Consider the following 14,823-nt stretch of genomic DNA (forward strand, 5'->3'; position numbering starts at 1 on the left):
ACAATAACCGAATAATGGTTACAGTTTTACTGTTTTACTTAAAAGCTCACAATTTTCAAATTGCTTAGGATAAGCTAAATTCCTGATTTTTGCATGATGGTTAGAGTCATAATCCTGTTACCCTGTATCTACTTGAGTCAATGTCAAGTTCCTGAACACCCTGTATATAAAATATCTTTTATTAAGATATTAGATATTTTTTTACTTGGAAATTTAATAGTTTCAAAAAACAATAATTTAGTTAACTGTATCAATAGCATATTGCTATATAATAATGTATAATATATTTGTTATAGTCTTTCATTATAATATTCATAAATAACTATGAATTATATTTATTCAGTGATTATAAGACTGAAATTATTTAAATATCAACATGAAATAATTTGCTGTTCCAATCATTTTCTTGACGATTTATTCAATATTTAATAGAATATTGAATAAACTACGTAAATTATTAAACTGTGACTTTTCACATTTAAATACCATTGCAGTAAGAATGTGTTATTCTTATTTTGCTTGTTTTATTTGATTCGAATAAAAATTTCTTCTGCTGTATATGAAATTATGAGTTAGAAATATTTAGTGCATCAGACTCACTTTTATAAAACATTGTCACATACATAAAATTAATCAGACGGCAGTTTGTGTATTAGTAATTCAATCCATCGTCACTTGTGTCTGATATGGATTCACCTCGATTGAAACCAAAGGCCTTCGAATTGCCCCCTGATAGCCATTCCAGTCCAACAGCCCCATGATATGATTGAGACCTCAAAACTGCTCCTCCGCTAATTTTGTTATCACATTTTTTTCAATAATTCAGTTAATTGCACTTTTGTAATGATATGCACTAGCACAGTAACTCAGGTCGTCTGTTTTTCACTAGATTTTCTTTTTCAACATATTTCATTGAAGAAATGTGTTTAATTCGATTGGCGCGGAGATATTGGCGGTCTAAAGTTTTGATCAGATACATGTGTTATTCAATCATGTAAATTGATAATTAATTAGTGAGCAGATTTATAATATTTTAATTAACAAAAAAAACTATCAATAGGTACTTCTTACATTTGTCCTATTAATGTTATTTAAAAAAAATAACAGGAAATGAAAAAGCTTCCTCGAACTATGTTTAATGTTAAAAATAAGCATTTTAACACACCACGGGCTAGGTGTAAGTAGTATTTTACCTTAAGTTATTATATTCAGTTAAAACTTTCAAAAAAAAATCTTATTTTATTTTTTGAACGTACATATATTTAAGAATACATACAGAAAATTTCATATCATTCTCGAAATGGTGTTTTCAAAATTGGTGACCAACATAACTCCAAAACGGCTAAAGCGATTAATCTCAAATTTTAACACGAGCTTCTTAAATATATTGTTTTGTAATTAATCGAAGATTTTTCCGATCCGATAAATATTTTTATTTTTATAAACAATTTAAGGTCAAAATTTCCTCAGAAAAAAACGATTTTATAAGAAGCCGCAATTTTGTCAAAAAATATTATTTTGTTTATTCCTTCGATTAATTACTAGATTTATCATTACTTTAATGAAATCTCTTGGATTTTTTTAATTACAGATTTTGTTCAGATATAGAGTGGTCACCGCAAAACGTGTTTTTCGAGAGGTTTTCCGGAGATCTGCTCTAACTTTTTTTTAAAATAAACATGTTTGCTTGCAATTAGTTTTGAAATGTAATTAAAATATGTGTATAAATTTTTGTATCAATAGATTGAAAAAATGCTCAACAAATCGTTTTTTTTCCGGCCTTCTAACTGTATATAACCTTAAAGCAAATTGCATGAATTTTCGATATGTGAAAATAATCTTCGCAAGCTTTAATAATTATCAACTTTTAATTTTTAACAATTAGATGTTCATCTGTTTATTTCGAAAATAATGTTTTCGTTTTTCGTTAAAAACTAATCAATGCGACATTCCAATTTCCAATTGATCTTTTCAAACAAATTTATAATATTGTAATAGTATTAATTAAATTTTTCACAGACTTACTACAAAGAATCGCTTTTGTAGATATTTAAATCTCCTTTTGTAGATTAACTTCCCGAATTTATACTTAATTTGATAAGAATATACAATTTATAGTGATCCAAAATTTGACTTTTCACCAAATTTTTCGATGAAACTCAATAAAGCCTCGCTCTGATTAGATTTGTGCGGCGATCGTCCACGTCGTTTCTTTATAATTAGCAGAAAAGTGCTAATTTTTTCCCCCAAGTTTTATCCTAAACCAATTTCATAAATTCATAACTTGATCGAAAAATAACAAGCGTGCTGAATTATTTTTGGTTAGACATGTCGGGCAGTTTCTATGTAATTAAACGTTATTTTTTGGTTTTTGATAAAACTTTATTTAAAAAAACGAAGCGAACATCCTAAAATATTGGAGGCTTACAAAAAGTAGTTGAATTATAAAAATTCATTAAAGTTTGAATGATATTAGGGCACTTTTAAGCGCATGTTTATGGAATTTAATTATTATGATTACTTATAAGTTTGTTTAAAAGAAAGCAATTAGAAATCCTATTAATTAGTTCATTTTCATGGAAAACTAAATCTTTATTTTCAAAATAAACCGCGGAAAATTTTATCGCATATCTCAGAAAATATAGATTGATTATTTAAACATGATCAAAAAGTTCGTGCAACTTGTTTTAATATAAATTGCCACTGACACCTAGTTTGATAATGATTTTGGAAATTACCACACTGGATATGGGCTTCATTCTCTTTGCATCGAAAATATATATTTTAGTTAATCAATTTAAATTCAATTGATCACCGAAAAGAGACTAAAACTTGACTAATTTGACTTAACTAATTCTCATCTAAAATAAAAACTTTTTTATTCAGTACAATACATTCTATTCTCTAATTTAAACATGTTCAAACACAACTGCAGAAGATAGAAAATCAAGTATCTATATTAGACTAATATTTTGCTCACAAACGAGTTTCAGCTTCGATTGTATCACATTGTTTAAATAATGTTTAAAATTTATTTATTACGGCCACATAAGAGTTATTATAAATCTGCTCTATCTTGTTTTTAATTCAAATAAATACGTGCAATGATACTCATTACATTGTTGATGATTGAAAACATGAAAATTTCAATCAATGCAAAAGCCAGTGAAATACAAACACAAGTGACTGTGCCTGCGATGAAACAAACAAACATACATAGAATTTGTGATTTGCTGCATGATGTAATTGTATTTTAATAATGCTAACAATTAGCATCATATAAAATTTTATCAGAATATTATTTACTGTATTTAAAAATAATATTGATTTCATTTACCATATCAAAGAATAGCATAAGATGATTTATCATAAAAAAATATTACTTCAACATGTAGTATTTTATATAATAATTTGTTATAATAAAATATATATTTAATTTTCCAAAAATAAAATCTAACTGATAATTGATGATTATGTATAAAATGTAGTCAAAAGATTATTATTGTAAAATGAATAAAATGGTTAATGTAAATACTGATTAAGTCAAAACATCAATATCATAAAATGAATAAACAGGTGACCAAAACTGTAAAGCAGTTGAAGGTAAAAGCAATTCATCACACAAATTAAAAAAAAAAACAAAAAAAATTAACTTAGTTTACCTCTGTAATGGAGAATAGTTTTCATTTTCATTAAATGATTGGGTCATTATGTTGGAGCTAGCTATTTTCTTAGCTAATTCGGCCTTCTTTCTGCCTTCAGCAGCAGCTAAGTAGATAATATACAAGTTAAATTATTATAATGTATATATATATATATATATATATATATATATATAATTAATTTAGAAATACGACAACACTCTTTTTTGGACTTATTTAGTAAATAATAATTTCACAAATGGTTTCGAGACCAGGTTTGTCTCATCATCAGTGTGTTATGATTTAAATTTTAAAATATGGAAACCTAAATCAGCATTATGTGTTATCCTTTACAAGTCATTCAATATACTTGGAGTATATTGTCACTCAATATACTCGAAGTATATTGTCGTTCAATATACTCGGAGTATATTGTCAATCAATATATTCGGAGTATATTGAATGACTTTGTAAAGGATAACACATAATGCTGATTTAGGTTTCCATATTTCAAATTTTAAATTATAACACACGGATGAGACAAACCTAGTCTCGAAACGTTTGTGAAATTATTATTTACTAAATAAGTGCAAAAAAAGAGTGTTATTCATATTTCTAAATTCATATCTATCTATCGACTCAGAATACATTTGCCATATATATAAATATATATTTGTAATATTTTTTCAGCGCAATCGTCGAATTAAAAAAAAGATTTAATAACAAAATTATTTATTCCATTAAACGTTTCGACACTTGATGTGTGTCATCATTCAGTAATCTAAAAAATATATAACATAAATACAAAGTTGATGATAAATATAAATATTTAAAAAGGAGGAAATTATACATACCAAACCAGGAAAAACAACAAAAAAAATTAATTATGATGTAAAATTGATTGAACACTAAATTTGTGTAAAATAATAATAATAATAATAATAATATATATATATATATATATATATATATATATATATATAATTTATACACCATGGTATTTGTAAAAAATATATGTCTACCTTTCATAGGATCATATTTGGCCCTGCGCTTCCAATTTGCCATCTCTTGCTCCTTTGTGGGATTTCGTACAGGAACTTTAAAAACAATAGAAAACAAATATTAATGGAACAGAAACTTTCAAATAAATAGAACATTGAAATATATTAAATAATTATAAAATAGTATAGGATAAACCTCATCAAATTGAAATAAGTTTACCAATTTTGCTAAGTGTGAGATACTTCCATTATCAATTAATAATACATAAAAAACTGAGGAACTAAATACCCATAACAAAAAAGCATCTGTATTATATATATGTATATATATATATATATATATATATATATATATATATGTGTGTGTGTGTGTGTGTGAATATATACTATAGATATAGATTAAAGTAGAAACACAATCCAAAAAATCAACTGTGTGTATTGCAAAGGGATGGTATGCCATTTTGCTTATTTATTTATTTATTTATTTATTGGCATAACGTTATGTAACTGAATAAAACAACATTCCGCAAAACGCCTTTTGAATAAATTGTCTTCAAATTTAACAATAAGAGTCAGGTTAAATAAGTTTATGTTATGTTTTGATGTGTGTGTGTTCGGTCAGCATATTTTTAAATTTGTTTGGAATTGTTTGCTGAAGGCACTTTATTAAATGTTGGCTGGTTTCACTTACATACATTAAATAAATGACTCAGTAAATAATTTGATACCCTATATTCCTAAATCATTCAATATTGAAAGTAGCTTGAGTTCTGGTAAAATTAGTATTAGTAGTAGTGTTAAATTTGTAAAACTAAAGTGTATTACATTTATACACGGTAAACAAATGATATCTCTAAATTCAGTAGGTTATAATAGTCAATATCATGTCAATATAATTATTAATTTCGTAAAGTAACAAAAATATTTTAGTATACTTTTATCATTATATCTCAAGTTAATTTCTATATCGCAAACATATTATCTTCTAAAAAATTGTTCTGTTGCACATAGTGTTGTATTGTTATAACATATCCTCATATAATGGATTATTATTTCTACTTTTAATATTGTTTTAGTAAGTTTTACAACTTATTTTTTATTTATAAAATATCTCTGTTACATATTTTAGTCAGATTTTATTAATTCCACTGAAAGAAATCTAGAACAACAGCATGACCAATAAGCATGAATTTTCAAAGTAAATTTTTAAAATAATTCTAATTTTTATGATGTTACTTTAGATTATTAGGTTCTGTTTATATGTGTCAACAGCGAATATAAAATTACAGATGCAGGAAATATTTATAGTAAGTTAAAATGCTTTTATATGAATATGAAAAAAAAACTTAATGATTCTACTGAGCAAACAAAATTAATCAATATTAGGGTTCAACAAGCTAGGAAATGATATATTTTTAAATATCAACTTTAAGTTTTTACTTGTGCATATATATATATATATATATATATATATATATATATATATATATAAACAAATATTTTATCTGACCTATGTCCTTTTTAATTACACCTTTCCCAGGGCCAGCGCTTCTTGTAGACCGTAAACTCAATCTGATATCATCATTCCTGGTCAGATTTTTATTTTTGGCAGCACTTCCTGGTACACTTTTAGTTTCCAAATAACTTTTACTCTCATCTTTTTTCAAAAATGATGCAGTAGTTGGAGATTTATACTTGGAAATATCCATGTACCTTGGCTGCACACTCGCGGTTACTTTTTTCTGTCCAGCAGAAGATACATCACTCACGTTTTCTGATGGTTTGGGATTAGCAAGACGCTTGTTGATACTTATATCGCGTGGTCCAGTGCTTTTTTCTCTAAATGAACTTCTGACAGATCTTCTGGTAGAATCAGCATTGTTACGAACAAAATTGGATGCAGGTTGCTTGGTTGCTGATACAGATGTATCACTTTTTTCGGATTCTAGTCTCGCTCGTCGTAAACTGAATGCGCGGTTACAACGCGTATTTTTTATTTTTTCAGGCTTTGGGGTCGTTTTATCGTTTTCGTATTCGTAATCGGACTTGATGCCATCACTGAAGTTATCGTTGTTGTCATGGTAATTGTTATAGTTTGTGTATTTCCTAGTGCTCCTAGGTGAATCCATGAACGGAGTGTTATTATGTCTGCTCCTCAAAGGAGTATCATTTGCATGTGAAGAAAATGAGCTAGAACGTCTGATCGGGCTTGAATTTGGTGAATTCTGGTGTTTTGCTAATTTGTTTCTGACGTCGTTAAAAGAATTTTTATTGTTGATTTGCAAGTTATTGTCCTTGAATGTGCTCTTCAACAAGTTATCCTTGGAAACCGAAATTGTTTGATCAATATTCAGTTTAGAATTAGTATCATTCTTATTAATAAAGCATTTGATAGGCTTGGGTGGTAGTTGATCACCATATCCTAAATCTTTGTTATTTTTTTCTATATAATCGTGCTTTTTTAGATTGTGGGAATGCTCATAAACAGCTTTAGATAAATTATTCTTTTGGGTTAACGAATTATTCATCAGTCTGTTGTGTGAAGGTGAAGCAAACTCTATTTTAGACAATGAATTATCAAATGAGAAGTGCCTTTTATGCCTTGAAGGTCCAAATGTTCTTTTTGGTGATGTTGGGCTTGATTCAGACTTCAAAGGTCTGGTGTTATAATCATTGCTTTGCGATAACCTAGTTTCACCGTCAGATGATATGGTGACATAAGATATGTGTTTTGGTGATGTGGAAGAATCTAAACTATGCATGGGTGATCCATTGCGACTGTCGGAGTAAGTTGCATAATTGGATACTTTAGGTCCAGTGCTATTTGAAAGACTGCAGGATAAAATATTGATCACGTCTTCGGTATTTCGTAAGTATGCATGTGTGTCAGCAATGGGAGAATTTAATTCCTAAAAAGATAAAAAAAATTACAATTATTTATAAAAAATATAGCAAATTTTAAACTTTGCTTAATTCTATTTATAAACTAGTTGGTATTGGTATTTTGCCCTAAGGCAAGTTACATGAACTTCCCGATATGTGTAAATAATCGACTTCATCAATAAAAAAAAAAAAAGATTATGAGTGATTAAAAGTATTACGAGTGGATTTATTACAAATAATTAGAAACGAACGAACACGTTAACTCGGAGTATTTTCTAACGGCAAATTTTCACAAATTAATAATTTTTATAATTGAACCAGTTTCCGTAGGACTTTAATGGTTTAGAAGGTTCATTAAGACCAAGTACTTTATCGTTATACCAAGTAAATCGTATTTAATCCACTCATTTTCTTTAAGTTTGATAAATTTTTAAAATTAAACTACTTGTCGTAAGGCCGTAATAGTTCAGTAAGTTCTATAAGACCATGATATATATCGCCAAAAAAAGTTCCATAAAAATCGGCTTAATTTTTTTTTTCAACAGTTAGTTAAAAGAAAACGGCTCGAAAGATTTTTAACCAAAACTAATCAGTATCATTCCCAACTAATATCTTTCGAACAGTTTTTGATTTATCAAAATCGATTCGGTAGTATGAGCTTAAATGTAGACGAAAAGTTTAACATTTTTTTCCAAATTACAAAGAAACGGCTCGGCCGATCGCTGCACAAAACTGAGAAAAGATAATCCACATCAAAACACATTGATTTTGGCTTTTAAATTTTTGAAATCGGTTTAGGCGTTTTTGAGCAAACTTCGATGAATTTTGACAAATGCCAAAAAACGGTATTAAAACTTTGACGAATTTTTAAAATTAAACGGCTTGTCGTAGGACCGTAATATTTTAATTAGAGTGATTTAAAAAACATTTAATTCGTATGGACGGGGAGAAATGCTGATTAGTTTTTGGCAAAAGGCAGGTACAGCGGTTTCAAAGATACGGGACAAAAAGTGCAAATAATAGAAGTTTTAGAGATTACAGAGCATCCGATTAGAATGATTGATTATGTTGAAATAGTTATTCACGCAAATTTATTAAGAAATGGTTAGTTTTTAAAGCAGACAGGTTCGGCAATTTCAAAATTTTGAAAAAAAGCAAAATTTACAAAAAATTCAAGTTTCTGAATTTCTCAAGTTTTCAAAATTTTCCAGAAAATTCTAAAAAATTCAAAATGTTCAAAATTCTAAAGTTTCCTTATATAGTTTGAACAAATAATTTTAATTCAGTTTCAAAATGTTTATATAATATAAATAAGGAATATGAGATAATTTCTTTGGAAGCATTTCAAGTAGTAATTATTCCGATTAGGTTTTGTTTATTATCTATTCGTTCCTTGTCTTCTTTGTATATACATAATTATATATATATATATATATATATATATATATATATATATACTAGCAAACCCGACAAACTCCGTTTCGCCACCAGATGGTTTCGTGAGAAAGATGAAGAAAGTTTTGTTTGTTTTATATTTGAAAAGGAAAAATTTGATTTTGTTATACAACAGTAATGAATTTTTTTCGATTTCAAAATGAAGTGTTTTTTAGTTGAACTTCTCTAAGTAAATGAAAGTGAATCCGCAAATTATCCGTTTCATTGAAGTGCTCTTTGGTAAACCACATTTTTTTTTTTTGGTCTGACCTTAACACAAACAAAGCGGATGGTTTTCCAACTCGTGAACAGGCAACTTATAGCTGCCCATGTGAAAAACAATGATTTTCTAAATAATCTATTTGAAATTTATTCCGCAAACACTAAGTGATCGGCCTTGCGACTTGTTATTGCGAACGCAAGGCGAACTGGAAATTGCAATCGTTTGAAGTCAAAGGGAAGACCAGTCGGAATCATTGGTATGTCACAAAATCGCCAGCAATTTTTGATTAAATTGTGAAATTCAGTGCGTTTACATCATTAATCTTTGCGGCAAGAATTGCTCGTTGAGTTAACCAAGCATAATTCTGATAATTCTCACTAATGTCATTACTCGAATTTTTAATTACGGTGCGCGAAGTTCCTACAGCTTACATTAAGGCACGATGCCATGCACCACTAATTTTCTTAGCTATAAACCTTGCGGAGCCCAAGACCTTTCCAACGAATGCAAAATTGTCGAAATCGGTTCGGGTGTTATATATTATATATATATATATATATATATATATATATATATATATATATATAGAGAGAGAGAGAGAGAGATAGTTACCCAAACTTAGCACTTAACTTATATTGGACCAATAAAAAAACTTTACTAAAACGAATTTGTTATACATTAATAATCAATCTTTATTGATAATTGATTATTTTTCTTTTGCAAATATTCAATTATGGTACGGGAAGTCCCAGCAATTTGCCTTAAGCCACAATGCCATGTACCACTAGTTTAGTTTCTTTCAAATATATGGAGGATGCCTGTAGTTTTTAAATGAACTTATTCAGCCTCCTTTTTACAAATTAGCCATTTACATTATTATTATAATTACATTACATTCAATGATTTAATATAATATAAAAAAATGCTTTAAATTTTAAGCTCTTTAAACAAAATAACTCACACACATACAGAACTGGATCAGCATTAACTTTTTCTACTAACTTCTATTATATATTTATGTACAATTAATATGAAAATATGCATTATACTAATATAATTACTTACAGTAGTGCTCCCAGATAAACTGACACTATTTCTCGATCTAGGTCGTGCTAAAGTTGAGATCGGAGAAGGTATTTTTGTGGGACTAGCAGAAGGAGGACGTGGTGGCCTTTTCACTATAGAATCATTTATCCTATCATTATTCGTTCTACCTAAAGGCAATGACATAGCTCTATGAGAATTCTGTTTATTTCCATAATAATCACTTGCATTATCTGTACTGGAGTCCCTGTAACGATACTCATTATTTGCTTTATCACGTTCTCTTCTGTTGTGTTCTGAAGCCGACTTGGCCCATTCGTAAATCCAGTTGTTCTCAAACTTATTATTATCTTTAGAAGGTTTGTTCAGATCACACAATTGAGAGTTGTTTAATTTGCTATCAGGTTCAACATAGTCACTGGATTCTATCTCAGATTTAGTCAAACTTTTCTTTCTTTTCAGTAATATATCCAATTCATTTCGAACACCAAACTCATTTTTATTTTTGTTGCTGGATTTTTATTACTAAGCACTCCACTGGCAGTAACGCTGGTAAAACTACCAATATCTAAATTATTATCAACTTGTTTTGGTTTGTTTTGTAAGGTTCTTTCACTGATGTTTCTCACACGATTCTTCAGCTTTTCTAAAACAGATTTTCTACTCCTGGCTTTACTTTCTTCTTGCGGCTCGTAGTAGTAAGATACTTCTAATACATTTTTGTCTGATGATACTTTACTTGGAGTATATTGTTTATGCCCGTTGGACACAAAATTACCCAGTTCTTCATTGTTAGAACAATCAGGTGTTAAATCCTGGGTATTTATAATAGTTTTACTTATATTTTTTGTTGATATAGGGCTTTCTTCATGCTTTATATTATTATCACAGCCTGTTGACTTGATACTAATACGAATAACTTCCGTATTGGTAGAATTTAGTTTTTGATCTATACTCATCTTAGCCTTTTGTTCTTCTGTGTAAGTATCATTTTCAATTGTGTAAGTCCCAGTTTCACTAACATCACTATTTGAATCATAGTCATTGCTTACATCGTTATTTGATTCTTTCGTCGAATGAGGAGGTTCAAATGTTTCTTCGTGTGTTGATATATTTGGTAATGAGCATAAATTTACTTCTTCTGAATAGCTTTCATGAAAACTGGTACGCGGACTGAGACTTTTGCTATCTAACCCAAAATTGGATGATTCATGGAAACTAACTGACATTGGCATTTTATTTTTACCTGCACTAGCTCGAGTATTTTGTTTCACAGGTTGCACAGATTCTTTGCTATGATTAGTTTTTGCTAATTTACTTACACCTTGTGTGGTTTTACTTTTAGACATCGTAGATTTAGATGGTTTTGTGTCTTCAAGTTTTGATAAAGATGCTCCTCGTTGGTGCCTTTTCTTTAATTTATCCATAAGAAATTTGTGTTTGGTTGAATCAATTTGTTTACCATCACCAAAATCTATAGTAAAAGCTTGTGATTTTTGAGGTTCTTCTGAAAATGATTTGCTCATTTCATCAGAACTTTTAGCACTATCCATTTTTTCTGTGTCTGGAATCTCTTCAGGTTCCTTTGTTTGTGACATTATTTCTTTATCAGCAGAAGTTTCTTCCACAACTTTTTCACATAAATCTTCTAAGGAATCCACAGTCTTTTCAGATGAACTGTGCTTATTTTCATCTTGTATGATATCCATTTTAATCCAAGAATTTCACAAAGCCCACATTACCATATTTAACAATATCACGCCTATGGTGAAAATGACATCATTGGTATAAATACAATTTTATAATCATATGCACGCACGTAGTTATACACATTGCTTAATAAAAAAATTGTAACTACCACCCGAAATCTTAACACTTCTTGAAATAAATCTTGAGCTCAACATGTTAACTAGATAATAAATAATAATTTTGACGTCTGCCCAGTGGTAATGGACATATAGATAAAATTCCTGTAAAATAATAACCTTCGTGAAAACTAATTAGGTCATTGTTATGTAAAATCAATGATTTATTATTAATTCATAATTTATTACTCACATATAACAATTACACTTATTTATAGAAAGTATTTTGTCGAAAGTGATCGCATATCTTTTGAATGCATTGTTCGAAATGTCAAATGGAATGACATTAGTGGCTGCCTTCGTGTCGGTCGGTTTCTCAACCTGTTTGATTCAAAATGGCCGCCCGTTGAAATTATTTAATAAACAAAAGCAATGTTTTTATAACAAACTATACTAAACGGCCACTATATCGCTTGATAATCTTGTAAATAGTGACTAATATATACGTATAATCGATATAATGTTATTATTATACTTTAACAATCAGGGATGGGAAACCTTTTTTATAACGGATAACTTCAAGCGTGATGTAAAGGATTCGCCAGATGATAAGATTAGGTCGGTTTATTAACTTCCCGGAAAGTAAGTTTCAAAATGAAAATGTTTGCATTTATTAACGTTTCAAAGGTTTGTGAACTTTTGGCATACCTTGTTAAAAAAATGGCTATGTGTGTGCATGGATATAATTTTGTGGTAATTCGTTTTTGGGAGAACGGAATACCCGATTTGAATGATTCAAAAACCATTTTTCTTGTATTGACAAAATAAAGAATTGATTTCGTCGGTTTTGGAGATACGGAGGAAAAAGTAACACAAAATGATATTTGGCGGTCAAAAATGATCATTAGACATATGCACATCAAATCATTAGATTTTTGATAAAGTTTTTTTTTTGTTACAATTTATTTTTGTTAATCAAGACTAGTTTTTAAAAATGAATACAATAAGTTTCCGAAAGTTTTGGCATACCTTTGAGCTTAAATGTAGACGAAAAGTTTAACTTTTATTTTTAAATTACAAAGTAACGGCTCGGCAGATCATCGCACATAACTGACAAACGATAATCCTCATTGAGATACATCAAGTGGCTTTTAAATTTCTGAAAGTTTTTTTTTTGTTACAATTTATTTTTGTTAATCAAGACTAGTTTTTAAAAATGAATACAATAAGTTTCCGAAAGTTTTGGCATACCTTTGAGCTTAAATGTAGACGAAAAGTTTAACTTTTATTTTTAAATTACAAAGTAACGGCTCGGCAGATCATCGCACATAACTGACAAACGATAATCCTCATTGAGATACATCAAGTGGCTTTTAAATTTCTGAAATCGGTTCAGGCGTTTTTGAGAAAACATCGATCTAATCGAGGTCTAATTTTGACAAATGCCAAAAAAATCGATACTAATTTTTGCAAACATTGGGTTCGTAATATTTTAGTATGATCTACAAGACTATGGTATCTACCGTAAAAAAATAATAATAAAAATCATCGAAATTTTTTTTTTAACACTTCATTACAAGAAACCGACCCGGCCAACTACCAAAAACTAATCAGCACGATTCCCAATAAATATCTTTCGAACTGCTTTTGAATTTTCAAAATCGATTCAGAATTGCGGGCTAAAACGTAGACAAAAAAAATTTCACTTTTCTGCTATTTATAAAGAAACCGCTTGGCCAATCATCACACAAAACTGACAAACAATAGTCCTCATAAGAGGCATCAAATGGCTTTTATATTTTTGAAATCTGTCCAGCCGTTTTTGAGAAAACGTTGATTTACGGCAAAAAAATCTGTTCACACACACACACACACACTCTTATTTTGGAAATTTGGTCTCATTCGATTCAGAATGGCTTGAAACACCGAAAAAGAATTGATGAAAACATAAACTTCTCCTTCGGGAAGTTAAAAGACGAGTTTGACAAAAAAAACACTAAACATAACACGATGGAGGGGCGTTAGTAATTATTTTTATTTAGTATTTATTTTTATCCTGAATTTAATAAAAATCCATTTTTTTTAATAAAATTTCCAAAAACGGTACGATTTTTTCTAGGTATTAGATTACACGTAATGTTAGGTGCCACTATGAGAAAAAGGGGTCCAAAAATCTTTGAAAATTAATCACTTGATTAAAAATAAAAAAGAACCAAATAGTGACTGATTGTTTATTAATATTTAATCATTTTATTATATATTTTTAATCAGCATTTATATTACAGCTTATTGCAATAATTTCTGTCATTTTCGTACTACATTGCTGTATAGTAAGATATGATAAAATAGTAGTATTTATTGCAACTAATTTAAAAGAGATACATGAGAAAACTGTGTTTTCTACATCAACTACATTTAAAACTGGATGTTTATTTAAATAGATTTTTTCAATATCTTTGCAAAGACTAGAATTATTTTAGATCTAGGAAAAATTAACAATGAAATTTCCACAAAAAAATGTGAACAGGAGTGAAGATACAATAATCATGTTTAATTTATATCTTTGCACCCAGCTAGTTGGACACTTCTGATTTTCAACAATATTCGAAAATCTTATTAAACTGCGTAGTGTAGTATGAAAAGCCGAGGTAATAATGCATAACAAAATTATATTTATATAAACAATATTGGTAAATTATAAATACTGCTTAGTTCTTGATTTGAAAATTAGTTCTGTAGAATTTCGATAACATAAAGTAATATGTAATATGTAAAGTAAAGTAATAATGTTA

The 14,823-nt window shown here is 28.7% G+C and overlaps 1 protein-coding gene across 1 annotated transcript; it reads right to left on the reverse strand.

Annotated features, from left to right (window-relative positions):
• Positions 1 to 407: 407 nt before the first annotated feature.
• LOC113383628 (putative uncharacterized protein DDB_G0282133) lies at positions 408 to 11,935 on the reverse strand. The gene is made up of 6 exons (XM_026621879.1): positions 10,869 to 11,935; positions 10,248 to 10,737; positions 6,153 to 7,551; positions 4,664 to 4,738; positions 3,663 to 3,768; positions 408 to 791 (listed from the first exon to the last, which is right to left on the reverse strand). Exons 1-6 carry the CDS (start codon positions 11,933 to 11,935, stop codon positions 653 to 655), a joined length of 3,276 nt encoding a protein of 1,091 aa, XP_026477664.1. The 3' UTR covers positions 408 to 652.
• Positions 11,936 to 14,823: the final 2,888 nt, after the last annotated feature.

The sequence above is a fragment of the Ctenocephalides felis genome, unplaced genomic scaffold (genome assembly GCF_003426905.1).
Source record: "Ctenocephalides felis isolate EL2017-DRISC unplaced genomic scaffold, ASM342690v1 CF-g0.4_SCAFFOLD_03570, whole genome shotgun sequence".
In the NCBI taxonomy this organism is placed as follows: domain Eukaryota; kingdom Metazoa; phylum Arthropoda; class Insecta; order Siphonaptera; family Pulicidae; genus Ctenocephalides; species Ctenocephalides felis.

Coding starts and splice junctions, on each gene's coding strand:
- LOC113383628 (XM_026621879.1), bottom strand. CDS start 11,935: ATGGATATCATACAAGATGAAAATAAGCACAGTTCATCTGAAAAGACT. Junction 10,738..10,868: donor AGAAAATCTGTTTTAGAAAA/GCTGAAGAATCG, acceptor ATAAAAATCCAG/CAACAAAAATAAAAATGAGT. Junction 792..3,662: donor AACTATTCTCCATTACAGAG/GTAAACTAAGTT, acceptor TAACAAAATTAG/CGGAGGAGCAGTTTTGAGGT.